The sequence below is a fragment of the Ustilago hordei genome (genome assembly GCF_900519145.1).
Source record: "Ustilago hordei strain Uho2 genome assembly, contig: UHO2_contig_10, whole genome shotgun sequence".
Classification (NCBI taxonomy): domain Eukaryota; kingdom Fungi; phylum Basidiomycota; class Ustilaginomycetes; order Ustilaginales; family Ustilaginaceae; genus Ustilago; species Ustilago hordei.
In genome coordinates, this window is record NW_024545254.1 from 176,769 (window position 1) to 203,000 (window position 26,232).

Sequence of the window (26,232 nt, forward strand, 5' to 3'; positions counted from 1 at the left end):
AAAAGAAAAAAGAAAAGGGAAAAAAGAAAAAAGAAAAGGGAAAAAAGAAAAAAGAAAAGGGAAAAAAGAAAAAAGAAAAGGGAAAAAAGAAAAAGAAAAAAAAAGTGTTACTTTCGCTTGCCCCTGAAGACTACAAACTGTGCTGAAGTGTATTCAGAAAGATAAAGTGTGACAGCTGCCACGCTTCGAAATTGTATTGTGATAGGGGAGCTCCGCATCAAAAACACGCTTAAACAGGCAAACGTCCATTTCGATTTTGTACGCACTTGTGTGCGAAGAGGCGGTGTAACACATGGAAGAGTAGTTGCCACCAATTTGTAAGCCGATGCCGATGTAACAGCATGAGCATTTCTGCAGCTGATCCCACATGTCTTGTATTGACGATGCTGCAACGCTCCCATTTTGTATCGAGCGAGACGTTTGGAAAGTGAGAGGATGTAACAGGCGTTCAAGTGACATACAGTTGTTAAAATGTGAAGATGTTTTGTCCCGATAACTGACAATCGGGAAGAGTCTGAGTACGATGTCACTACTGTTGTAGGGCAGAAAGATATATACTCGATTGACTCAAGAACGTGGTGCTCTCGGCTTGATATATATATATATATATATACATTTGCCTGGTACCTGCCAAAGGTGGGAGTAGTTCTACTTGATGATCTAGCTTGACAACGAGCGGGACTGTGTTGTACCCGATCTCTGGACGTATCCTCGATTACGTTTATGTCAACATGTATCAACATATTGGATCGCTTCCTTCGGCAACAGTGACCCAGAGGCGGCGGCTCAGGGCTCAATGGAAACGGCAATCGAAAGCACATGAAAATTGTTTGGCTGGCCTAGAATAGAGATGTAGAGTAAGATGCCCGATCTGATCCTCTGTAGGTCTTAAATCTTGCCAGCGGAGACAGAAGCGAGAGGAAGAAGGGTTGCAACATGAAAACATGCTCTTGACTCTCAACCGAGATGGGTGTCGACGCTCTGATCTTTCGCTGGGCTGCAACCAGGAGGCCAGCAAGCGGAGGGAAAGTGTTGACAGGAAATCGATTCTGCACAATGGCTCGAGGCTTAGGATGCAAGATTTCAATCTCTTGCCGTCGGCTTGGAAGGATTCTAACTCGGAGCCGAGCTCTCGCTTTGCTGTTGCTTTTTGCCGCCTGCGATTCGTTCGTAAATTCGCAGAGGCGGCCAAGTCGGCTCATCTTGCTCCGTTCGTCGTACTACCCCCCACCACCCTCCCAGTCGCTCAACCAACAGGGGTCCTTGCGGCAAAGAGACGGCTTTCGAATGTGACTTTTGCACCCACAGCCACGGATGTAGCGGCCTTCATTCCGGACCAAGTGCGGAGCTATATACATGTCGTGAGAGGCTAAGGGCGACGGAAAGAACCAAGGTCCGTCCGGGGAGATATGAGCAAGCCGGTTTGCTTCCAAGACTGGGCAATGCTCTGTGAGCATTTCGCAAAAGCAAGAATGCAGTAGCTCCTCATTGATGCTGTACTGTAGAAGGTCTTGGTGGGAGGTTGCAGAATAAAATCTATATATCTCTTTTTGTTCTCACATCGAGTTGCTTCTTTGGACTGGGCGCCACTCTTTAATGCACTGCTAGATGCATTGCTAGATACATTGTTGTTGCATTGTTGTTGCATTGTTGTTGCATTGCTGTTGCATTGCTATAAATTCTATTGTGTGGCTTGTTTGATTTAGCCCACATGCCAAATGTGGGCTTTCGGATCGCAGTTGGATCTCCTTATTCGCCACTCTCTCTTCCCAATACGCCGGACGAGGTGTGAGCGTCGAGACTGTCGAGACTGTCGAAACTGTCGAAACTGTCACTCTGTTCCGCCGCTACTCGGCTGTCATGCTTCCGCCACTTTACTGTATCTTCTCCGTCTCCTTGCTCTCTCTGTCGCCCTCTTCTTCTTCTCCCCAACAGCCTCTCTTCCTGTGTCGCCTGCTCGGACACTTTGTACCACAGACGAGTCGCAAAACAGCCATATCAACAGATGAACAATCCCGTCTGCCTTCTTTGTCGCTCTTCCCTCCTCTTCCGCCTTCAATTCCCTCCCAGCCACCTCTCTGTGTTCATCTCGCTTCACCCTCAACTCCTTCGTTCATAATCCTATTCCGTCTTGCTTCCACCTCAATCCAGATCCCCTTCACCCTCCCTTCTATCCCCTTCACCCTCCCTTCTATCCCCTTCACCCTCCCTTCTATCCTCTTCACCATCAACCTATCCCTTTCCCCTTGATCATCCTCCCTGTTCCTTTTCTTTCCTTTCCTTTCCTTTCTCGTTCGGTTTCTCTGGGTAGATTTTTAGACTCCATCATCTCGCCTTCCCCCCCATCTCGCCTCCCCCCCCCACCTGTCACTACTACTACCACCACCACATAGTCTTCCGCAGATGAAGTCAACCATTCTCGTCGCCGCCGCTACTTTGGCTGGCGCTACTGCCGTTGCTGCCGCTCCGGTCGCATGGACCAAGGTCAGCCCTCGATCCGAGATGGCCGCCCGCATGGCTGAAAACTCCCACCTCGCCGCTCGTTCTATCACCAACGACGCTGCCCACTTCTCCAAGAAAAAGTTCGACTACATCGTCGTCGGTGCCGGTACTGCCGGTCTTGCTCTTGCTGCCCGTCTTTCCGAAGGTGGCAAGTACAAGGTCGGTGTCCTCGAGGCTGGTGGAAACGGTTTTGGCGTTGGCATCATCGACACTCCAGGACAGTTCGGTGCTGATCTCGGTACCGTCTACGACTGGAACTACACTACCGTTGCCAACACTGCCAACGGTGTCCCCGCTAGCCCTTGGCCGCGTGGTAAGCTTCTCGGTGGTTCCTCCGCCTTGAACTTCCTCGTTTGGGACCGATCCTCCAGATACGAGATTGACGCTTGGGAGCAGCTCGGTAACCCTGGATGGAACTGGAACAACCTCTACTCTGCTATGAAAAAGTCGGAGCGCTTCCATGCCCCTTCCCAGCAGAACGCCGACTTGCTTGGTGTCAAGCCCGTCCCCTCGGACTACGGTAACTCGGGTCCCATCCAGGTTGCTTTCCCCAATTACATTTCCAACCAGGTTCAGCGATGGATCCCCGCTCTTCGCAGCCTCGGCATCCCCAAGAACGACCAGACTCTTGCTGGTGAGAACGTCGGTGTCTCGCAGCAGCCTTCCGATATCAACCCTACCAACTACACTCGTTCCTACTCTGCCCCTGCCTACCTCTTCCCCAACCAGGCACGCCACAACCTCTACGTCCTCACCAACGCTCTTGTCTCCAAGGTCAACTTTGACACCAGCCGCGACCATCTCTCGGCCACCGGTGTTACTTTCACCAGCAACGGCCAGACTTACACTGTTAACGCGGCCAAGGAAGTCATCCTTTCCGGTGGTACCGTCAACACTCCTCAGCTCCTCGAACTTTCCGGTATCGGCTCCAAGCATGTTTTGGCCAAAGCTGGTGTCAAGCTTCTCTACGAGAACGCCAACGTCGGCGAGAACCTCCAGGACCACACCTACTCTGCTACCGTATACAACCTCAAGCCGACTTTCAAGACTCTTGACTCGCTTCGATCCAACGCCACTTTCGCTGCTCAACAGGCTGCCGCTTACAAGGCCAACCAGGCTTCCATCCTTACCGAGACTGTTCCTTCCATCTCTTACGTCTCGCTCGCCCGTGTCGTCGGTGATCGGCGTGCCAAGGCCATGATCGCCGAGGTCACCAAGTATGTCTCTGCAAGTCGTGCTCCTTACAAGAAGACCTTGGAGAAGCAGCTCGACTTCCTCAACAACTACCCTAACAAGGTCGGTCAGATGGAACTCATCGGTATTGACGGTTATTTTGCCAGTACTGGTACTCCCAAGCCCGACGAGACCTACTTCACCATCCTCGCTGCCAACCAGCACTTGTTCTCGCGCGGCTCCATCCACATCCAGTCGTCCGATCCCACAAAGTACCCCATCATCGACCCCAAGTACTTCTCCGTTCCTTTCGACACTGAAATCGCCACCGCTGGTACCAACTACACCCGTCGCGTCGGTCTCTCTAAGGCTTATAGCGACATGGTTGTCGGTGAATACTGGCCTGGAAACGTCGACCTCGAGACTTACACCAAGACCACCTCCGTCACTGAATATCACCCTATTGGTACCGCATCGATGCTGCCAAGGCACCAGGGTGGTGTTGTGGACGCAAGCTTAAAGGTCTACGGTACGACCAACTTGAGGGTTGTCGATGCTAGTATCATGCCTTTGCACATTGCTGCTCACATTCAGGCGACCATTTACGGCGTTGCTGAATACGCTGCTCAGATCATCAAGGAGCAGGCATAAATGGCCTCAAGCTTCTCTTTTTGCTTGCGTCTTTACATACAACTTTGTAGGAGTTGAAGCATGTGATACCTCGGCGTAGAAGCATGCGTTCGCTTGGAGCATGCAGTCTTTGCCGAGCCCACATCCAATCACCAACTTTGCTCACTCGGACTTGGTGCATTGCCCGGGCCGACTGCCGAACCTCAAGACGCCGGTCATCAGATAGCCGGTGTTTTCTTCTCCCTTTTAGTTGCTCACTCCTGCTCCTGCCCTATCAGCTCTTAGTATCATACACGCATACGGAGGGCATTGAGGCATATATAAACGCTTGATTTTATCATGTACTTAGGAATGATTCATCATTGCAATCATCAACTGTGATCATCGACTTTAACGCACGACTTGATTGACTTAGAACGATACCCTTCAACTGTAGGTCCTGCCCGATGGGAAGAGCCGCAAGTCATACCTCATGCTTCTATTTTATAAGCAATGCTTTTATCAAACGACCTCACGCTTAGGCTGCTTCCGTCTTCCATACACTGGTGCTCTTTCTTCGGTTTCTTCTAGATTTTCATGTTTTTTTTTTTGTTTTTTTTTTTTTTTTTTTTTTTTTTTTTTTTTTTTTTTTTTCCTGCTCCATCTCCTCAAAAGGCAATAAGCATCTGTTTAACGATCAATCCAGCCGCCCCAGATGGTGATGTCTCTCGTGTGCAAAGTGAGAAGCGATCGAGATGAAAGATCAAGAGAGCGGCACGAGAGTGAATAACGGTTCAGCCTGGCGTTTATCTGTCTCGCTTTTACGCCACTTTGACGTGTTTTGAGAAGAATCGCGCACGGACGAAGCAGTGAAGCCCTTCTTTCCCGCTGCTGCATTCTCCGTCCCACGCTTCAATCACTCGTCCCCAACTACCACCACCTCCGGCACGAACACTTGTCCTAATTGTCTCCAGCTACCGCCTCCTCCTTAGACCCGGCTCTCGGGTTTTTCAAACCCGATCCTTATACCCCATTCGTCTCAACTTCCCCGACCGAATAGCATAAACGATGTCGGATACGAACGAACAGCAGCCGGTCATAGACCCCATGGTTCAACGTCACCTCCCCTCATACATCGAAACTCGCACTCCAGGCTCATACTTCCCGAGCGCCTCTCCTTCCTCCCCAAGTCGATTTATGAGCTGGCAATACATAATCGACGTCCTTTCGCACGGAGATCTCGATCAGCTTTTCCGGGATCCAACGTGCGATACGGCCTATCGAGCGTTTGCCCACGGTGTGCGAGCACAGTTTGATGGAATTGAAAACTATATTCGACACGTTCGTCTGGGCTGGCCTGTTGAAAAGGGTGGAGTTACAGGACCGAATATGTTAGACAGACCGCAAAAAGATCCTCTCTCAATCCTATCCCAGCTTTCCTCTCTGTCCGGATCAGGAGTTTCGACCCCCAACGGAACAAGGTTACCGGTAGGCGCGGTAAAAGAAACCTGGCCAGAGAAAGTTGTCCCCCACCCAACTCAGCCTGGTATAGTTCTACGACATTTTGTTTCGGATGCGGATATTGACGGAGAAGCAGGAGAGAGTTTAGTAAAAACAATCCCCAATGATTGGCCGTATGGAATCCCAACAGGTAGTACTCATTGGGTTGTTTGGAGCAAATTACCCATTCTTCACCCTTCCCTATTCTCTACTCCTGATACACCTTTTCCTGAACCTCTCCGAGAAGAGTTGTACAACTGCGTTACAGGCGACGGTATAAGGGGGTTTACCGGATTCATCCCCACCTCACCAACAAATCCCACCTGTAACTGGCGAGGAAGACAAATCCCCGAAATCCTTGGCACTTACTCACAAGCAAAACTAGCAGAACAATATCAAACCGAAGGTCTAGCGGGAAGACTAACGAGGGAGGAAATAAGCAAAGCCCACAATTGGGCATCAAAACATGTCACAGAGTATATAAAGAAAGTTTGGCCAGAGGAGAAGTTTGAAACCGCTTGGTTTTGCAACCCTCCCCTACTGCGGACTGTTCCTGGTTTAAGTCATTTTCAGTAAGTTCCATCTACCACAAAGGGAAAGAAAGAGGGGTGGGGAAGGGGGAGGGGGGAAGAGAGAGCTGACTTTTTCTGCGCGTTGTTTCGATTCTTCGTGGTTCTTAGCGTTGTTGTTAGGGAGAAAGGTTCAGCTTCGTCTTGAAACTTTGTTGCCGCTGACTCTTAGGTTGTTACCCTAGATACAGTAGCAGATGCGACGTGTGTAATACGGAACTATCAAATGGGCACCAAGAAAGTGAGGACGGCGCACCCTGCCGAAGCTTCTGAGTGCGATCTACAGCAATGCGTGATCAACCCATCGACAGAGGAAGAAGATATGGGTTTGAACACTCCAAAGACTGCGTTGCCCATTCGCCCGTAAGTTATGGCTCCGATCGAAACACGTTTGTGCCTTCTCCATCGCAGGTACGACGGCAACTTCGCTCATTGTGACGAAACCAACACACACATTAAGCTGCAAAACAATCACGCACCTTGAAATGATGCGAATGTGTATCATTCCATCCGCGTTAGGCTAGCATGAAGGCTTTACCAACATCATCAACCTCCCCCTTAACACTACCAGGCAGGTTCATGTACGCAAATACATGATGCCAATCTTTACACTCGACCAAACACACCTTCACTTCCCCCTCCCCTCTTTCTTGCCCGCTGAGATCCAGAATGTTTCGCACAAAGGTTCGGATTTGATCAACAAATATCTCCCCTCCTCCTGCAGTAACTAGCATTTCCATTTCCCCCTCTTCCTCTTCTACCCCAAGTGGGGGGAGGAGAAGGTGTAGAGTTTGAGCGAGGTATCTGTGTTTACGTGCGTCTAAGCCTAGGGAGAATAGAGGATGGAATGGGCCCAGGTCGAGTATTGTGTCTGGTAGTTCGCTGGCTAATCGTTTCAGTTCGGCTCTGGCGAGGGGTTGTAGGGATGCGTATGGATCGATCAAGTATCGTGAGGCGATTGCGTCGATGCGAGATTCTCCAGTATACTCTTCTTCCTGAAGATGAGAGTTTTTGCGCCCTGCTACCGGCATTACATGGCGCAAATAGTTATCTCTAGCCAAAGAGCACACATAAGGAGAAATGATATCTACTCCTTCATTCCCCACAAAACTATCCGTTCCCAGCGTTAGATCTGTCATGGGACTGTGCAGTACTAGTTTCTTGGCTCTTCCCAACCCCCCCTCTCCGCTCCACATGAGCGAACTCAAATACAGCTGTAAAGTAAGCGCGAGTCCACCACCAGCGCTATCGCCCATTAGAATCACATTCTCAGCTTTAAACCCCAGTCTTTTCGTCACATACACCCAAGCTGCAAGCGCATCCTGTAGTGCGGCAGGGAAAGCACGCTTGTCTGCCGTAGCTTTACGAAAGTTCACCCCTAACACTCGCAGCGAGGTTTGTCTGCACACCGTCCAGGATAGTGGACCTTGAGGGGCGTGGCCAGAGTGATATCCTCCACCGACGAAGAATAGAACCATTCGTTCAGAGGAGGAGAGAGCAGGACCGGATCCAATACCTGCAACGTCATTGCCTGGTTTTACTGAGGTGACGAGTCCGTGGGATACGGAGGACGGGAGCGATTTCCATTGCCAAAATGCCGCCACAGGTTGAGGAGTTACGTCCAAGTCGATACCGCGAATCGCGCCTCGAAGTATATCCAGTGGTATTCCTTCCTTGCGCGCGTCGTAAGGGCTGGCAGGTGGTGCGGTGTTGGTTGTTGGGGGTGATGTTGCATCAGCTGCACGCTCCACTGCACTTTTCGCATTACTGTTGCAGTGGTGACACTTTCGTAGTCCATTCTCTTCACCCTTGACGGAAGTTTTCAAGGCAGTAGATGTCTCAACGGTGGGGAGCGGCGGTAAGATTACACTCTCAGCATCGATAGACCACCCCTCATGACCCCTCCCAAATAACCACTTACTCGCCCACGGTACCGTCCTCTCTTCTCTCCACCCCATCCCCTTCGGCGTCCCGTACACTAATGCCCAGAAGAAACTCCCCACCAGCGGTACACCGAGTGTTTGACCCCAACTCCACCCAGGAAGTCTTGTTGGGAATACTCCCCTTCCCCACCCCATCGCTTGCCATTGCGACTTGGAATACAGAAAGTGGGAGATGAGCGCTGCAGTAGTATGAATAAGCAATACGACGAGGAGAACGTAAAACAGGCGAAGGATGGAGATAATGCGTGTGGAAGAGGTGTGTTCTAGCGTTTCGGGGTCCCGTGGCGGGAATAGACGGTGAAGAAGGGAAGGGAATGGATCGGGGTGGTAGAAGCTGTAGGATGGGTGCGAGAGGTAGTCGTTATGGCCGGATTTGGTTTTCATCTTTGCCGTTACACTTTTCGGTATGGAGGTTGTATGCGGATCGAATGCTACCCATTCCCCTGGCTAACAGCTGATCGAGAAAGAAATCGGATGGATGACGAGAGTCAGGAAGTCACAGCGGTCGAGGGGAGTAGGAGCGTGGATGTTGGCCGTAGGATCCCGAATGCTGATGGTGGTCGAAAGCAAGAACGGTCAAGAAGGTGAGAGGCAGTGAGGGCAAGAGGATCGTTGGGCATCTCGGCCAAGACTCAAAGAATGAGTAACCCAACTCAACGCCATCTGACAAATCAACGGTGAGTTATCGTTCTTGACCACGCGTAGGAGAGAACAGGCTTTATTGTGTTTTTTAAGGGAAAATGTCAAATTGCCTAACTCGAGTGAGTCGCTTGCGAGCTCCCAGCCGAGGCCGGAAGGGAGGGCACGGTCGGTCGAGCGTCGCGTGTAAGCAAGGCGGAATGCGCGCGAGAACAAATTACAAGAAAACGAGGGAAGGTATCAATTTGTGCAAGAATTGGAAAGGACTGTAGGAGGGTGGGACGGTGGATGAAGCTTGATGACGCGCAGCCCGGAGGCAGCGCAAGGAGAAGGTGATGATGAAGAGAGAGAGAGCAGAAGGGAGAGGTGAGCGAAGAGAAGATGATGGAGGAGAAGGAAGAGAGTAGAGCGATCGGAGGGGAAGTTAAAGCGTTGCGATGAAAAATGAAGTTTTGCGCGTTGGTCACGTGCCCCTTCGCTCACCATTGAAAAATGCGCATGTGTTCATTCGCACGATAAGACTTGCAGCTGCCGGTGTTCGGCTGTCCAAATGCGCCTTTTTCTCGGCTAACGGACGCTTTCAGTAGATCGAGATTCAACACCATCCAATCTCATAGCCGCGACTGTTGTATGCTTCGACATCGGATCAGTCCTGCACGACTCGCTTTGAGCAGGTGTTGCGCGGCAACCTGATACCTTGGAGCCGCTTGCTCTGGTAGGGGGGCGTAATGAGGGAGGTGTGGAAGCAAGACTGAATGCACAAGTACAGGATCGAAGATCGGCTTGGAGAGGCGCAACGGGGAGCTTCTTAATGTACCTCGATCGAGTTTTATCGGGGTCAGATGGCAATTGATGAGGAGCTTAGCAGCCCACTCTGATGGGTTCGGAGAGGATAAAGACTTCATCTGAGAGGTGACCACGGAAAGCAGCCCGACCTGTTCGAGGCAACCGAAAGCCCACTCTTTTCCCATGCTACCACAAATGAAGGAAAGCCTGTGCTTCTTCCCAAAAGGGTCAAAGCCAGTCTTTGCAGATCAGATGCAGTAACTTGGCACCTTGTGTCCTCTCTCACCTTTCTTTGTCCATACTCGACTATCTGGGGCCTTCGCTTTCTTACGCTTATCATCGCAAGATACACTCGACTGTCACACCACCACCACTTCGTCTCTTGCCGTTCATAACGGAATTTTTCGCTCAACGCAAACCGCTGAGCTACTATTGAAGATCATATCTCGACCACTCTTGATGTATGTCGTCGTTGGGCTAATTCATCGCCTTCGACTGCGTCACGCCTGCTCTTCTGCACACGATCTTACGAACACGACGTCTTTCCAATCGTGCTTCGCCACCTTGACTAGGTAGCTTATCCTTTCAAGCCTCTTCGCGATCAAGCTTTTCCTTCCGCTCGCCATCGCAGGTCAACTTCGACCTTCTCAATATGCGCAACTTACCCGCCCTCCTCCTCCTCCTATCTTTAGCTCTCGCCTTAGCTCGCACGCAAGGAACGAACCCTCCTCTAGGCCCTTCCATTCCCCCTCCTGCCGGTCGAGTCCTCCTCTCTCGCGGCGCTGATCTCGAACCCTACGATTTCCCCCCATCCCCCTTACCCCCCTCTCAGCAACCAATCCTCGGTCCAGACGGATTCTGGACCAAATCCTCACTCGAATCCCACTACGCTAACACCTTACACCTCCGCTACCACCCTCGCCTATACCCTAAGCCGCCCCCCTTCGAAGTCTGGTTCAAGGAACAGCAGCTTATCCGCGCAATCAACACTCTATCCCATGCTATCGATCTCGATCTCCACCGACCCTATGTTACACTCGAAGATCTGCTCGAACATGAAATGCAATTCGCGGAGCTAAATATCCTGTTGAGGATGACGCAGATCGCAACGGCCATAAGGTATGCGAATGTGAATGACGAGTGGAGAAAGTGGGAGGAAGATATGCTTAGGCATTGGGCGGGTTTCTTGGAGGTTGGTAAGGGCATGAAGGCGGATGGGGAGAACGAGAGGTGGCAGAGACATTTGGAATGGATAAAGCAGCTTGAGAAGAAAAGAAATGAGGAGTCGAGGAAGGAGGAGGAGTTCGAGCAGCAGCTTGTGAGAGAGCAGGGAAAGGGAAAACTGGTAATGGAAGGGACAGGAGAAGGCGATCATAGGTGGAACGAGATTCCGTTAGAGAGAGGTTCTCTGCAGAGTAGCACGCCGAAGCGATGGAAAGAGATACAGATCGGAAAAGATGACTTACAGGGTAGCACGTCGAGGAGAGGGTCGGACGTGCACTTTGGGGAAGGAACTAGACATGATGCAGTCAGAAAGTTGATGGAGAAGGCAGAAAAAGGCGAGGAGAAGATGCTGGAGGGGATTAATGAGGCGGTTGCTAGAGGTCTCCATTTTTGATTCGGCCGTCGTGCACAGAGCCTGTTCTTGATAAAAGCGTCAAGATCTTCATCCTTGTGCAGAGCTTATGCTTCGAATCCTAAAGCATCGAATCTAGCCCATTGTTCTTCTTTCGTCGGAGATGTGACTGAGAGGGACGAACCGTGCGAAGTGAGGATGATGCAACAACTTCATATCGCTCCCACACCCACAGCCTTAGCGCCACAGCCACCTCAACCTCTTCGATCAAGGTTCTTGACATCTCCTTGATCCTCGCTTTCCCTTTCCCACCACCATGACTAACTCTTTCCCATCATCCATCGTTGTGTCTAAGAATGTCGACCAGCACCCAGTCGAAATCAAGCCTCGTCTTCATCGCATTTAGAGTACTCGTGGTGATGCTCATCGCCGCAGCGCTACCAATCACGCCTTTCCACTCAGGCCCCATCCACGAGGCCACAAAGGGCAGCTACCTCGCTCACACCTGGGGCTAACATTCCCACTCGTCACTACGCTTCACACACATCCTCACACACATCCTCACACATAGCTACGTCACGGTAATAAAAGACCAGAGTCACATTCACCAAAACAGCCAGAAATGGCCAGCTAGCTGCTGCATCACGGACTCAAATCTGCGCACCAGAGTCAAATCCTCCTCCAACGCTTGCTGGACTACGATAGGCACTCTTCCATTAAATCCATGTCCGCGTGATAAGTTGTCAGCGATCTTGTGCCAATCTTGGAAGCGTCCGCGTTCGAACAGACGTCTCTCTGCTTCTGTCAGCGGTTTCGATGGGTGTTTCAGTAGCGCTCTACCCTCAGACAACACATTATAATGTGTCAGTCACAAAGCATCTGTACAGGGCAGAAGAAAGGAGAGGGAGAGATACTCACTCTTTGATCTGAACTAGAGCATCAATTCGATCCTGGAGATCTCTCGCAGGCTGTGCGAAGAACGTAGCTTGCCTGATTACAGCTGGGAATGGTTGGCCCAGATGTTGAACTTTGTACTGCTCGAAAAGCGTTTTGAATTGGATGGGATCGAAAGCAGTCTCTTCCCCAGATGTGGGAGGAGGAGGACTCTTTACGCGCTTGATGTCACTGTTCAGGCTTTGCTCCCATCTCCTGGCTTGTTCACTTCCCTGATTTCGAAGCTCCACCTTCTTACTACTCGAATCGCTTGTTAACTGAGCTACTCCTGAATCATCCAAAAACGGACCATGTCCGTTGTACATTTGCAGGTAAGCGCCAGTTCTTACATCATCTCCTACTTTGTAGCCTGCCTCAGTGGTAGCTTTCCCTTCTTTGCCAAACATACTCATTTGAGAAAGTGAACGAGGCCGACGCGAGGATTGGCCCTCGTCGGCGGGTGGAGTGGTCCATTCGGGTGGGTAGAGGTGAAGGGTTGGTCGAGTAGGTGGTTTGGGTCGAAGCTGGCGAAAAAATTTCTGCGGTTCTTGCTGGTCAGCAAAGGAAGCTTGAGCATCCCATTGAATTTGTTCGGGTTCAGCTTGGGGATGCGAGCTCGAACCCTCTCCGATCTGTTTTCCCTTCTCGATCTGCACGAATCCAGGCGGCATCTTAAAGGCCTGTTCAAAGGTGTTCATCTGCCAAGGTTGATCGTCTACCCAACTTCGTTCGCTGTTGATCGGATATCCAAATAATACTCGTTCAGCTTCAGGCGGGTGTGGTTGAGGGTTGAGATATACTTGATCGATGGGATGAATAGCTGGCGAGGGTGGATATTGCGAAAGAGTGTGTACGAAGCTGCTGCTCTCTGCGCTGGATTGTTCGGCGTCGTGAAATGGCGTAGAGGGCTGTGCTGGCTGAGAGCGGCCAGGAGATGGACCTAGACGGAGGGTTAGGTCCAACCTATTTTTACCGACGTTTCCTCTTCTACCCAAGCTTGCCGCTTGTGATGTTGAAGAGGCTGCGAGCAGCAATGCTAAAGACAACAGCACGAACGGCAAGCTTATAGTGTGCATAGTTACTATCGTGCTGTCTATGTGACGAGTCAGAGGACACTTCTGCTGCCAACTGAGAGCTCTTTAAATACACCAAGGTTTGACTGGGAACGGTTCGAGGCTAGCTAAGCTTGGCTCTGAGCATAGCGGGCTGCGGTCGTGATGCGCAAGAACTTTGACCTCAGGCACCTCTTTCGCAAGCAGCTTACAAATGACGGTCTGCGAGATCGAGTCGGCCCAATGATATCAGGTCCCTGCACCTTAAATCTTCTCACGGCCGGACATCGAAGGTCGGCGACGTTAACTTTCAATCAGTGCTTTCATCTCGCACCATCATGAGGGTTCTGGGAGGTACGTGTAAAGATGTTCAGCATTTTTCGTTCGGCCAAGACCGAGAACTTGGAATAACCTTTTGATAGCAAATCTTTATGAAGTTTATGTTGTTTGAGACGACGCCCATAACGGAGCTTCACAAGTTGACGACTACGATTATGTGGGAGTCAGGGAAACAAATGCCGGTTGGAACGACCGGTCTACGCCTTACTGGCCGGGATACAGTCTCCTCAATTCTCTTCCCCCAGGCAGATCGAGCTGTTAGGGTCGTGGCGATAGATCGGGCAAATGCTTTGCCAGATCGTACAAGATGCTCTCAACATCCGCTACAAAGGTCTTCTCCACCCCCAGCCTACTGTGCAGGGACACAGAATCCAGTTTATCGCTTTTAAGCGCTTGACTGTCCCATCCAAAGAACGGTCTTTTCAACACCTCCCGCTGGCCTCCGGTCAATGCCCTATGCGTTTCTGGGTTTGCCAGAGCCCAGCTTTAACCGATAAAAAACGGTTTCAGATGGAGCGAATGTCAGCCCCCTTTTCTCGAAACAAGATCTGAATGGTAGAATGTGGGCTTACGTCTTCAAGTGATCGAGCTGAGCAACTCGTCGGCTGAATGGTTTGAAGTGAAATCCAAGATCTTCGTCATTCAACCCGTCGATTTGATCTGGGATGGGCGGGTCCTTCTTAGAGTGAAGAAGCATGTAATTTTTCCACCAAACAGCAACGTTTTCGTTCTGCTCGGGGATGATAGGGAGAGATCTGGCGAGCATCGGCGCTGCTGAGGCTGACAGCATGGTGATCACGGTGATGGCGACAAGGGTAACGTTGAGGGTCGTGTAGAGCTTCATGGCTGTCGTTCTGTTACCATTAAGGTCGGCAGTGTTTTGAGGAGGAATGTTGCTTCGAAGATGTCTGGTTTCGCTTCGAGTTCGAGCTCTCTATATACCATCCATCTTCCCTTCTTTCCGATCGAACAAAGAGCTTGTAGAGCGCCTACAGCGCCATACGTGGGCGTTTGAGGCCACAGCTAGTCGTATCAGACAAACCTGTGAATCACATCTGCGCTGAGCCTTAGCATAGCGCTGGAGTAATCCAAAGCCCACGTCGACTCCTTCCCACGTTCTGTCCATTACGATGAATATCGGGAAGCGCAAAAGCGCATTACAACGCCCTCCCACCAAGCACTTCCTCTCAGCAACAAAACATCTTCGACGTCGAATGTTGCACTCCTGTACTTGAGGTCCACTGTCAAACTTTGGGAGTTTCGACAACCAGATGCAAGATGCAAGTACTCGATCTTCTCTTCCGTGCCACACCCATGTGAAATTTGCTTGGTGGACGAATTTCCGCCCACAGCGGACTGCAGCACTGCGAGCAGGAAGGTATGACCGGAGTCCTGTTGGATGAGTAGCGTGCTCGCTTGTCACTTGCGACACAGACTTGGATGGTAGGACGCGGTTTTATTACGTATGGCGACGACGATCGGTATGTAGAGACAGTGGATGGATGCGATACTAATGGAACAATGAAATGACTAAGTCTTGTGTGTTTTGTGCCTCTACCCCGTGGACGGGACTGGAAAGTGCAGGGCCAATGCAAGGGTTCAGGCCCCTAGCTCCTCGGCATCGGACAGTCTATATGCCGATGCCTTATCGCGATAATCTGCCTGATGCGAGCCGATAGGCCGCATACCTCCTACAAGTCTACAAAGGGTCAAGGCGGGTCGGTAAAACGCGAGAGTCGGCAGAATGAAAATGCACTTCATTTTGCGGATATTCGAGAGCCGGTCGTCAGACAAATGCATGGTCGCGGAGTTCAGAGCGCATACATTGCCCCAAGTAACAATGCCAAACAAACCCGGGCACCGAGCAGGACTTTCGCTTCAGATGTCCACTTTGATTTTAGTGGTGAAGCTGAGGAGTGATCCGTAGGCACATGGTGAAACATAAAACCCAGGCGAAGTCGATTCACCACAAAACAAAACGACTGAATTGCCTTGATTCGAGAGAGCTAATATGGACATTGCAGTGTAACGCGATGGTGCGCAACAATGTGTCAGAGTTGGGACAATTTCGCACTAAGTCTGAGATCTCTTCACGGGCAGGGGGGATGTAAAGATCAGTGTGGCGTCGTCGCCACACGTTCCAAGATCTTCTCCACCTCAAGCACCAACAATTTTTCGCTCTCGATGAAGCTGTGGTAATGTTTTGCTAAGTTGTTCACTTTGATCTTCCGCCCAGGTGACCAAGGATGGAACTTTTGCTGAAGACGCTGTGCATCTGTCTGGCTAAGCGAAGAACCTAGGTCTCTAAGCACCCAGCTACGATTGATGGAGTACCAAACAGAAGATCAAACGGAAAGTCGAGGTGGATGTCAGTTCTAATCATACTGTATCTGCTGCATCGAACGAAGAAAATTCACTTTCGAAGGTGGTCTAGCTCCGCGAGTCGGGCTTTGTATTTCTGGAACGTTTCTGCCTCCTCTTCCCTATTCTGCTCAGCGTTTGGGCCGAATAGTACCGGCAGCTGCTCGCTGTACCTTCTGCGATATTCCTTCCACAAGGCCTCGACTTGGGGGGGCTTCGATCCACCGATCCTTCCACTCGCAAACCGAGAGGTCCGGCCGGAATAGTGGACGGGGGCGAACCCGTACTGACCAGGCTCGACTGGTCTCACGAGTGGTCTATAGGGCAAGGGTGGTCCCTTTCCATCACGAGAGGTCGAGACCGATCTATAGAGAGGAGCGGACACCGACTGACCAGGATCAACTTGCCTAATGGGTATGGCATAGGTCAATGTCGGCCTTGGAGGCCGACCGGAATAGTGGACGGGGACGAACCCGTACTGGCCAGGCTTGACTGGTCTCACGAGTGGTCTATAGGGCAAGGGTGGTCCCCTTCCATCACGAGAGGTCGAGACCGATCTATAGAGAGGAGCGGACACCGACTGACCAGGATCAACTTGCCTAATGGGTATGGCATGGGTCAATGTCGGCCTTCGAGGCCGGCCGGAATAGTGGACGGGGGCGAACCCGTACTGACCAGGCTCGACTGGTCTCACGAGTGGTCTATAGGGCAAGGGTGGTCCCTTTCCATCACGAGAGGTCGAGACCGATCTATAGAGAGGAGCGGACACCGACTGACCAGGATCAACTTGCCTAATGGGTATGGCATAGGTCAATGTCGGCCTTGGAGGCCGACCGGAATAGTGGACGGGGACGAACCCGTACTGGCCAGGCTTGACTGGTCTCACGAGTGGTCTATAGGGCAAGGGTGGTCCCCTTCCATCACGAGAGGTCGAGACCGATCTATAGAGAGGAGCGGACACCGACTGACCAGGATCAACTTGCCTAATGGGTATGGCATGGGTCAATGTCGGCCTTCGAGGCCGGCCGGAATAGTGGACGGGGGCGAACCCGTACTGACCAGGCTCGACTGGTCTCACGAGTGGTCTATAGGGCAAGGGTGGTCCCCTTCCATCACGAGAGGTCGAGCCCGATCTATAGAGAGGAGCAGACACCGACTGACCAGGATCAACTTGCCTAATGGGTATGGCATGGGTCAATGTTGGCCTTCGAGGCCGAGTTGCAATTCCGAACGGTTCCAGCGGAACACCTCCCCTTCTGATGGGTACGCCACCCGCTCCGAGCAATGGCAATGCATATGTGGTAACGCTTTCACGGGGGACATGTTCAGGGAGGGGAAGCGCCTCTTCCACGCGGTCGAAGTTCGTTGAGCTCCTAGGCGGGGTCGCCTTGCAAAAGAGAAATACCTGGAGCGTCCAGAAGACGCAGATGAAAAACAGATCAAATCGCATAGCGAGCGTCCAGCGAAGGAGATGAGTATGAGGGAAGATGGGAGTGACAACATCCGGGCAGCATGGCCGCCTCCTTTATATGCTGTTAGTGTATTTGCGAAGCAAGACGATAAGTGGCCCCTTACATTGCCCCTGCATGTTTCAGTCTCGTTCACAGGGTAGACGCACAAAACACCCAAGACTTAGTTGGTTCGTTGTTCCATTAGTACCATATCCATCCACTGTCTCTGCACACGGTCCGGCGTCGCCACACGTAATAAAACCGCGTCCTACCACCGAAGTTTGTGTCGCAAGTGACAAGCGAGCACGCTGCTCGATCCAACAACGCCGTGCGGTCGACCCCGCCCCGCGAATTCCGTCTTATACTGCTGATAATCCGCAACGAGGTCTGTGGCACGGTGGTGTGGCAGAGTTGTGGTGAGAAGAACTTGCTGAGGTGAAGGTGGAATCTGAGGATGGGCCCCCAATGAGGATCACTTCGATTCATCTTGAGACGTGACAAGGTCTCTTTAACTTGCATCCCAGGCGGGTCCGCGCTCATCCGAAACACAGCCTCTGATAGAGCTTCGATCATTGTTATCGGAAGCCTTTGATCCTTTCCAGCCTGGACGAGCTGAGCTTGTGACCCAGCAAACGCAATGCAGATTAGCATCCTCAACCGTGTCTTTTGAAACCCGCCGTACACATCTTCCACCGTGGGAAAGTAAGGTAACCTTCCTTGATGAGCTTGTGCGATCTCGATTCACATGTGGAAAGGCTGTGCTTGTATCGGCTCGTATCAGGCCGGTTGAGAGGATGACCGATGTTCGTATCAGGCCGGATACCTCGCGCTACCTGATGACCATATCAGGAGGAGATAAGGGCCAGGAGGAGATAAGGGCCCGGAGGAGATAGAGGCCTGAGCTCTATCGCTGTATGGCCCTTTGCACTACCTCGTCATGTTTCAGACTCGTCTTTCGCTCCAACATGTTACTGTATCGTCCACAGGGTAAGACGTATAAAAGCACCAGACTCAGTTAGTTCGTTTACCATTAGCATCCATCCAACCTTCTGTCTGTAGTGATCAATTCAGAGTCATGATTAGACGCTTTTTCGACACGGACGAAGCAGAACGGTTAGGGTTTAACAGCGTCCGCACCATGATCCGGTAAATTGCCTTTGCCTCTACTACCCGTATGAAACGCTGATGCAAATGCCAACATCAAACATATATTTCGCCTGTGAAAACAGCTTCATGCTGAACAAGCGTAGGCGACTACACCTTTCGCAGCCAGCAATCAATTACCTTGAGGCACTCGACAGCCGCTTTTTGGTGACACGCCAATTGATGCAGCCCTTGCCAAGCAGCTTGTCCACTTAGGTAATGAGAATGTACCCAAACGCAACGCCTCAAGAGCAAGAGAGGGTGGTGCGTGGGCCCTTGAGTCATTGAGAAGCGCGGATCCGAGAAGAGATCCGTCGTGTCGGGATTGACACGTTCCTGTTGAACACGTTCGAGTCCGAGCTCCACCTCTTGCATGACACGGGCCTCCCTCATGGTGCTCGAACGAGGTTTGTTGAAGCTTCGCAGGGTGAAAGCCGGTGGCTGTATTGCTTCGTTCCTAGCCCATGCTTTGGCTGATGCCAGTCAATATTCAGAGTCTTCTTCGATGATCAGGATCGCGTGCTGTGATGATGAGATTGCTGGAAAGGGTATCATTGATTGAGCATGCTTGGACAGGCAATATGTCGCATCGGTTCAGTGAGGCTAGTCCACATTGTCCTTGTCCTTGTCCAGCCTCTGCTTCTTGTCCGTGTTGGGCTTCTTGGCCTTCTTCTGCCTCTTGTCTCGCTTGTCTCCTTCGTCCTTCTTACCGCTCTTGTCCTTCTTGTCCTTCATAGCTTCCACACTATTGACCTCAACGCTCTGCGAATCACGTTTACGTTTACGTTTCTTCGAGGGTGATGTATCCTTCAACGGTAAGGCGACACTTGATCCTTGTAACTCAGTAGTCTTGTTTGCCTTCTTATCCTTCTTATCCTTCTTTCCCTTCTTTTCTTTCTTGTCCTCTCTCGCCTTCTTGCTCTTTTTCTGTTTCGGTTGGCCTGCCTCGGCGAGCTGTTTGCGAAGCGCCCTCTTTGCGAGCTTCTTTTCCAGCCGTTCGTTGTCCTTGTCTCCCGGGGGTGTGGTGCCAGATGATGAGGAGGATGCGACATTGAGAACGGATTCAGCCTCGGCGTCGGAGGCTGCGACAACCTCAGCAGGCTTTCGTGGCTCGACCTCGACAGCAGGAACGATGGGCTTGCCTCGAACGAAATTGCTCATAAGAGTTTTCCTGGCGTGTTCCCGCTTTGCGAGAGATGATAGTGACATGGTTGCAGTGGCGGCAGACCTTTCGCTCATGTTCCATGATGTACCGCTACCGGAAGCCTTCGGCTTGTCGAGTGTTGGTGTGGATGCGCCGGATGAAGATGGGGATAAACCGATCGAGAGACACTTTGCGCTCGCTGTGAAGATGCTGTTCCACCAATCGTCCGCTCGGTCTCGATCCTTGCCGATACCGGATAGTGTCTTTTTCTGGGTGATAGCGAGGGGTTTCTTTAGACCTTTGCCGGCTTTACCGTCAAGGGGCACGCCGACGCCCTCCCAGCCTTGCGAGACCAGAAATGATGTTGCATTGAGCGGCATCGTGAGAGTCTCAACCGCGGGTAGCTGGAGATGAGGAGCGTAGGGGATTAGTTGAGAGAGAAGCATAGAAGAACTCGGGATAACTTGGTCGCTTAGTTGGCCGTTGATATTCGCAGCTCGAATACTTCTCCGTGCAAAGGCACAGGAACAGCCCAAAAAAAAAAAAAAAAAAAAAAAAAAAAGGAAAAAAAAAAAAAGGAAAAAAATCATCGAAGCGAGGGTTCAACGCCGAGTTCCGAGATTTGATCCGAATGTTAAATTCTGTCTTCTGAAGAGTGTGGAGAAACAGCAAGAGAGCAACACTTGGATCAACGTCCGCTCGAAGTCACCGTCGCCAACATCGCATCATTCAGCTTTCATCATAGCACATCAATGAGCCCAGCCAGGTCACTCGGCTCTCAATACCCGCCGTTTCAGCCGCACTCGTCGCTGTGTTGAGCTCCGCTCTGTGTCGGAGGTCTAGGCAGAGGCTACCGTCATGGCGACAGGGGGTTCCTCAACACGCTCATCACGGCTATCATGGCTTCCTTGGCTCTTACTCGCGATATCAGCGACGCTCGTCACATACTCAGTCGACTCCTTTCTACGCTTGCCGCAGCAGCTCGCCATCTCACAACAATGTCGCATGTCACGGATGAGGCCGGCCTACATCGACCACACAGCCAACCTTGAGTCCTTCTCACCATCAGGGCTTTGGCGCAAGTATCGCCTCTACCTATATCGCGAGCGCGACTTCGAGCCAATGGACCTTCCCACTGGTAGTCCGGCTCTCTTCGTACCCGGAAATGCAGGATCCTACGGTCAAGTGCGCAGCGTCGCTTCGAGCGCCTCCAGACAATTCTACGTAGAGAATGGCTCAGGCGCACGGCGCCAAGAGTGGAAGGATGCTCCACCTGGAGTTGCGCACACAGACTGGTATACTATAGACTTCAACGAGGACTTTTCGGCTTTCAGCGGTTCCACCTTGATCGAACAGGCCACCTTCATCAACGAGATCATCGCCTACCTTACTGATCGATACGCTTCACCGGCTACCCGTGGCTATGCAGCAGGAGAGCGCAATACAACTGTACCCATTCTGGCTCACAGCATGGGTGGTATTGCTGCTCGACTCACACAACACTTGCCGAACCACCCTCGAGGCCGCGTCGATACTATCGTTACCCTCAGCACACCACATGCTTACCCGCCAGTACCTTTCGATAGGAGCCTCGAGTATGTCTATTCGCTCATCAATCAGCCCGTCCAGCCATTCAACGGCACACAAAGTCAAGTACCGCCATTACTCGTCTCCATCGCAGGGGGTCTTCTAGACACACAGCTTCCTTCGGATCCTTCATCGCTTAGTCTTGCCCGCATCGGCGAGTCAGTCGCACCTTCACGCATATCGACCTTCACAACCTCGCTCCCCTCCCTGTGGTCATCAGTCGACCATCTTGCAGTCATGTGGTGCGATCAACTTCGCGAAAAGATCGCCCGAGGCTTCCTACTAGACATGATGGCCTTTGGAAGAGTCTATAGCGAGCGTAATGAGGGTGGCGTCAGTGGCAAATCGAGCATTCTCCGCCGGCGTCGCGAGCTTTGGAGACGAGCTCTCAGCCTATTCGATGTCACAGATGGCGGCAATGGCGAATTAGGACCTTTGGAGCTCGGCCCATCTGCAGATTGGCTACGTGACCAAGATCGTGATACATTCGTTGTCGAGCGAGAGTCGCCAACAGTTCAGAGACAGCTGACGGGTCCCGATTCGGCTCTGACGGTCGATGATCGCAACTACGTTTTCCGTGTGCCGGCCCAACTAGGCGAAGGTGACCAAGATTCGCATGCGTTCGAGCTGCTCACCAACCTTTGTGTTGGATGGAACCCTTCCTCTGGTATGGGTCCGCCCATTCCGCAGCCCATCGAGCTTGTCGTCCAGACATGTACCAACAATCCCGACTCTTCAAACCCCGTTGGTGGTACGAAAACCTCGTGCACGTTGGTGATGCCCTGGCAATGGGAGCTCATCCCACCAAGTCTCCTGCCACGAACAGACATCATGATGGAAAGACCCGCGGACCAGATCGACCCAAATTTCCCAGAAAACAAGCCCTTCCCTAACGCAGAAGAGATCTACCATGTTCCTGGTGTCGCTTTCCAGCGTTTGAGGCTCGACGCCAACTTGCTCAAGAGGCAGCGCGTTGACTGGATACGCATCGAGCGTAGGACAGATTCTGGCGTCTTTGTTCATCAAAAGGGCCTCAAAAGCTTTGTTCGTGCTGGCTGGATGCGTCAAGCCAATGGAAGGGTCGAGAAGCACGGCAGCTCCGTTCTGCTCACCTCTGGCGAAAACTCAGCCATCCAGCAGCATCATCAAGACGCTGGCATCGCAACCACGGGTGCCAACCCAATCGCAACAGAATGGATCTTAAAGGGCTACGGCTCGTCTTTGCTCGCCAGACGCATCGACATCACCCTCAGTCAATACTTGATCGAGAACCTTGCCTCTTACACCCTCAACAGCAACGACGAGACCCAACATACCACAGACCCATCCTTCTCACCCTTCCTACACATTTCGAACCGCGCAACCGGTGATTCACGCTGGTATCCGCAGCTTGCCAGCCCGCAGCTCATCCGCAAGATTCGCGCTGGAACCTACATGGGCGAGCCAATCACCTTCCCTCTCTCGCTTCATGGTAACGCTCCCTTCATGCCACCAGCTAGAGAAAGTGTCGACGAGATGAGAGTGCAGCTCTGGTCTGATCAGGCGCTGCTTGGACCCTCTCCGGTCAAGACGCAGATTTCTAGATCTCCTGTCGAGTCGATCCGCTTGTCTGTCGACTGGAAGGCATCAGCCGGGTCCATCCTTTTGCGTTATCGCTTCTTCCTAGCTGCTTGGCCTCTTGGTCTGCTGTCCATCTGCATCGGTCTATCTTGGCTCGCCTGGGCGTCAAGCCTGGGCCAGACGGTCTTTCCGTCCCCATTGACTTCAATCATGCAGCCGGATTTTCGCACGCCTTTCCTCGGTCAGAAGGTCGACCCTCTACTAGGCCTTCTGGGATGTCTGACGGGTGCTCTGCTAATCATCGACAGCGTTCGCCTTGCGCTGTACCAGTCTTTGCCAAGCGCGCAGTCACAAGGTCCATCTTCAGCTTTGCTCGGCATGGTGCTCGGATTGAGCGACAACTCTTCCTCCGTTGGTCTGGTTCCCTGCTTCTTGGTAGTCTCGTACGCGGCATTGCTCGTCATTGTGGCATCGATCCAGGGAGTGTTCCAACTGGTCGCGGCGATGGTATTAAAATTTGGTCTCGCTCGCAAATTCAACTGGGTCGGTGCAGCAACAGCAAGCTCGGACCCTCTTCAATGGAATCGTCAGTCCGTTGCAGGTCTCGCACTCTTGCTCCTATCAGTGGTGCTCTTCGTGCCACACCAGTTCATCTTCCTCTGCATCTTCTTGTTGCAGATGCTCAACACACTTCGCGCGCAGTTAGAACTACGGACTGTCACCCCTGTCGCAGGATTGTCTCGCGAAACGCGCCTCAGCCAGCATCTGAGCATCTTCATTCTCCTTGTCTTCCTACTGCCTCAGAAAGCGAGCTTCTTGGTCACATGGGTTCGCAACTTGACGTCGGTAGGTATTACAACACCTGAGACCATCGCTGCTTGGATGGATCATAACGTATTGGATGTTGCACCTATTGTGGTGCTGGTGTGGCTGATGGCAGGAGGAAGGATGCTCGAGCCGCCACGAAGCGGTGTGGAAGCAAAGGCGATCGCGTTTGGTTTTGGCTTAGTGGGATGGTACGCGCTCGTGTGGGGTATCAGGTACACCTATCGGACATACGACGCCTTCAATGTCCTTTGTGTATTGCTGGCGTTCTGTCACTGGAGATCCAGGCGCAGCGGTGGCAGTCGACCCACCCATGGCGGTCACGACAGCAAAAACTCGGATGAGAGGCTGGGTATGCTCGATGAATACGACGGAGAAAGTGAGGGCAATGGAAAGCCCGCTCGAGCGAACGAGGCCTACGAGTTGCGGTCTGGGTCCGGCTCTTCTCAGTTGCCGATACACCATCTCGCGTTACCTGCGCCCGTAGCCGCTGGCACCAACGCCGATTCCACAGCTCTCTCCAAGCCCAATTCTACAGAAGATGCAACTCAAACGGCTACAAGAACCCCTACCTCCAAGCAGGATAATCTGGACACTCTGATTGCCGTATACCTCGATACTCTCGACCAATATCAGCAGCTCCGTAGCGCCACATCTGACCTCTTTCGTCGCGGATACCTCAACCTCAGTCGTGCAAAGATGGAGTACGGTCCATCTCGTCTCAGCAGCAACTCGTATGACTTGCGACTACTTCCGGAAATTCGCGCCATCATTCGTGACGGCTCCTCGGAATCGGAATTGGCCGACATCGCCGTTCAGAGGGCCAAACCAGACTACTCCCACCTCGTCGAAGACAAAGCTGTCTTGATCGAGAACGAGCACGAAAAGGATATCACGGCAAGTGAAGGGTTAAGTTTGAGAAGAAGAACCGGACCGAACGAGCCAAGCGAGAAAGGATTGGCAGTGGATCACGTACAGAGGCATGCTAATTTGCCGAGAACCTCGTTTAACGAGGCCGGTGGGCGAAATTCACCGCCGACATCGGGGGGGTCAGCGGGTTCTGCAGCGGCGAATTCGAAGAAAAACGATGATGCCAAGGGAGGCAAGAAGGCTGCTTTGCCAGATGCATTGCTGCAGTTTGGTGGGTTGCCGTCGAAGTCCTTGCGCGGTGCACAAGCTGATTTGATGCAGGCTCTGGACCAGACTCTTCGGATACCGCCCTCGACTTTGCAGGCTTCCGAGGCTGCTGGGCTCGTGCAGTTGACTCGCCGACTAGAAAGCTTGGCGACGGCGATCTCGGAGCTGCAAAGCTGAATGTGATTTCAGTCATCTCTATATGGTGTACAATATGTTCAGTGCAGTACCGTCATTGATGGAACGTTTTGTCACAAAAAGATCAACGTGTTGTCCAAAGTCCAGTGTGAGATTCTTCGGCACACGAATTCGCCGAGATGGTGATCGGTCAATTCCGGAGCGCGCGCGCTTGTACGACCTTGCACTCTTGCAAAGCGAGGCCCAGCTGCCATGCGGTTGTAGTTGCGAATCCACTTGGGGGGCCCCTTGTACTCTCTCCGCGTCATGCGAGCATTCTTGCGGAACAAACACAAATGACCGCTCCACGCGCTGTCCCCACGCCACACCTTTCGCTTCCTACGTTTGTTGCAGCGTCCGCGTTGAGCCGGAACGCAGACCACGTGGCTCGCTTGGCCATAGTTCAAGCATGTAAGCGAATGCATGCTTTGTGGGAGTGGTGGAGCGGTGGGAGCGAATGGGCAATGCTCACCAACGGGAAAAAGCAGCCAGTGAAATCGAAGACGGCGAGACTCCCGCGAATGCGTTACGAACCCTTTGTGCCTTGAGGCTTACTGCTGGTCCTGATACTGTCATTGAGCTTGTTCGAAAGGTCCGAGTCGTTGCATGACCTTGAGGATGTTCGACACGCTCGATGCATTGCATAACCTGACGAATGTGACTGCCACATTAGACATGGCCTTTGCTGGTTGCAGCAGGATGAATGTCGCACTTGACGTCGGATCAAGTCGCATTGAGCACTGGAGGCTGTAGGGACTCGTCATTCTAAAACCATAAGAGTACTGCCGAAGCTTCTACATTAACAGGAAGTGGGCGGAAGGATATCCGACCAAACTTCAGGTCGCAGCGACATCACTGAAAACCAACGGCTGGCTGGATTGGGCGAACACGGCATCGTCATCCAATGTGTAGATAGCCGAGAGTGGGGGAAAGCTGAGGAAGAGGAATAAGGAGAAAATTGACCGGCGCCACGCTAAAAAGGGCAACCGAGTATTGACCGGCCGCCAAACGGCAAACGGTCCCATGATTTGGCCGTTCCTGTCCGCATTTGGGGCCCCGCAAAAAAACTTCTATGCCTCTCCGACCAGAACCGCTGTGTTATCTGTCCCTCCTCGCCTGGCCCGAACAGTCGCCCACATTTGTGTGGACTGTGAAGACCCGAAAAGTAAAGACACCGGTGTAGTGAGGTTAGGGGTGTTCTATGGTCCAAACCCGCCCATGCTTCTGTT

General features: G+C 52.1%; 10 protein-coding genes across 10 annotated transcripts; 4 read left to right on the forward strand and 6 right to left on the reverse strand.

Annotated features, from left to right (window-relative positions):
• Positions 1-839: 839 nt before the first annotated feature.
• On the reverse strand, positions 840-1,202 carry UHO2_04650 (uncharacterized protein; the record flags this gene model as incomplete). Its single annotated transcript, XM_041554466.1, has 1 exon — positions 840-1,202. One exon carries the CDS (start codon positions 1,200-1,202, stop codon positions 840-842), a length of 363 nt encoding a protein of 120 aa, XP_041410400.1.
• Positions 1,203-2,403: 1,201 nt separating this feature from the next.
• On the forward strand, positions 2,404-4,326 carry UHO2_04651 (uncharacterized protein; the record flags this gene model as incomplete). The annotated part of the gene is made up of 1 exon (XM_041554467.1): positions 2,404-4,326. One exon carries the CDS (start codon positions 2,404-2,406, stop codon positions 4,324-4,326), a length of 1,923 nt encoding a protein of 640 aa, XP_041410401.1.
• A 1,026-nt stretch (positions 4,327-5,352) lies between these two features.
• Positions 5,353-6,501, forward strand: UHO2_04652 (uncharacterized protein; the record flags this gene model as incomplete). Its single annotated transcript, XM_041554468.1, has 2 exons — positions 5,353-6,356; positions 6,465-6,501. The coding sequence occupies 2 exons, from the start codon at positions 5,353-5,355 to the stop codon at positions 6,499-6,501; spliced, it is 1,041 nt and encodes a 346-aa protein (XP_041410402.1).
• A 367-nt stretch (positions 6,502-6,868) lies between these two features.
• Positions 6,869-8,680, reverse strand: UHO2_04653 (uncharacterized protein; the record flags this gene model as incomplete). The annotated part of the gene is made up of 1 exon (XM_041554469.1): positions 6,869-8,680. The coding sequence occupies one exon, from the start codon at positions 8,678-8,680 to the stop codon at positions 6,869-6,871; it is 1,812 nt and encodes a 603-aa protein (XP_041410403.1).
• A 1,693-nt stretch (positions 8,681-10,373) lies between these two features.
• On the forward strand, positions 10,374-11,339 carry UHO2_04654 (uncharacterized protein; the record flags this gene model as incomplete). The annotated part of the gene is made up of 1 exon (XM_041554470.1): positions 10,374-11,339. The coding sequence occupies one exon, from the start codon at positions 10,374-10,376 to the stop codon at positions 11,337-11,339; it is 966 nt and encodes a 321-aa protein (XP_041410404.1).
• An 872-nt stretch (positions 11,340-12,211) lies between these two features.
• UHO2_04655 (uncharacterized protein) lies at positions 12,212-13,306 on the reverse strand (the record flags this gene model as incomplete). Its single annotated transcript, XM_041554471.1, has 1 exon — positions 12,212-13,306. One exon carries the CDS (start codon positions 13,304-13,306, stop codon positions 12,212-12,214), a length of 1,095 nt encoding a protein of 364 aa, XP_041410405.1.
• Positions 13,307-13,879: 573 nt separating this feature from the next.
• UHO2_04656 (uncharacterized protein) lies at positions 13,880-14,465 on the reverse strand (the record flags this gene model as incomplete). Its single annotated transcript, XM_041554472.1, has 2 exons — positions 13,880-14,105; positions 14,194-14,465. 2 exons carry the CDS (start codon positions 14,463-14,465, stop codon positions 13,880-13,882), a joined length of 498 nt encoding a protein of 165 aa, XP_041410406.1.
• Positions 14,466-16,034: 1,569 nt separating this feature from the next.
• UHO2_04657 (uncharacterized protein) lies at positions 16,035-17,432 on the reverse strand (the record flags this gene model as incomplete). The annotated part of the gene is made up of 1 exon (XM_041554473.1): positions 16,035-17,432. The coding sequence occupies one exon, from the start codon at positions 17,430-17,432 to the stop codon at positions 16,035-16,037; it is 1,398 nt and encodes a 465-aa protein (XP_041410407.1).
• A 1,747-nt stretch (positions 17,433-19,179) lies between these two features.
• Positions 19,180-20,100, reverse strand: UHO2_04658 (uncharacterized protein; the record flags this gene model as incomplete). Its single annotated transcript, XM_041554474.1, has 1 exon — positions 19,180-20,100. The coding sequence occupies one exon, from the start codon at positions 20,098-20,100 to the stop codon at positions 19,180-19,182; it is 921 nt and encodes a 306-aa protein (XP_041410408.1).
• A 478-nt stretch (positions 20,101-20,578) lies between these two features.
• UHO2_04659 (uncharacterized protein) lies at positions 20,579-25,006 on the forward strand (the record flags this gene model as incomplete). Its single annotated transcript, XM_041554475.1, has 1 exon — positions 20,579-25,006. One exon carries the CDS (start codon positions 20,579-20,581, stop codon positions 25,004-25,006), a length of 4,428 nt encoding a protein of 1,475 aa, XP_041410409.1.
• Positions 25,007-26,232: the final 1,226 nt, after the last annotated feature.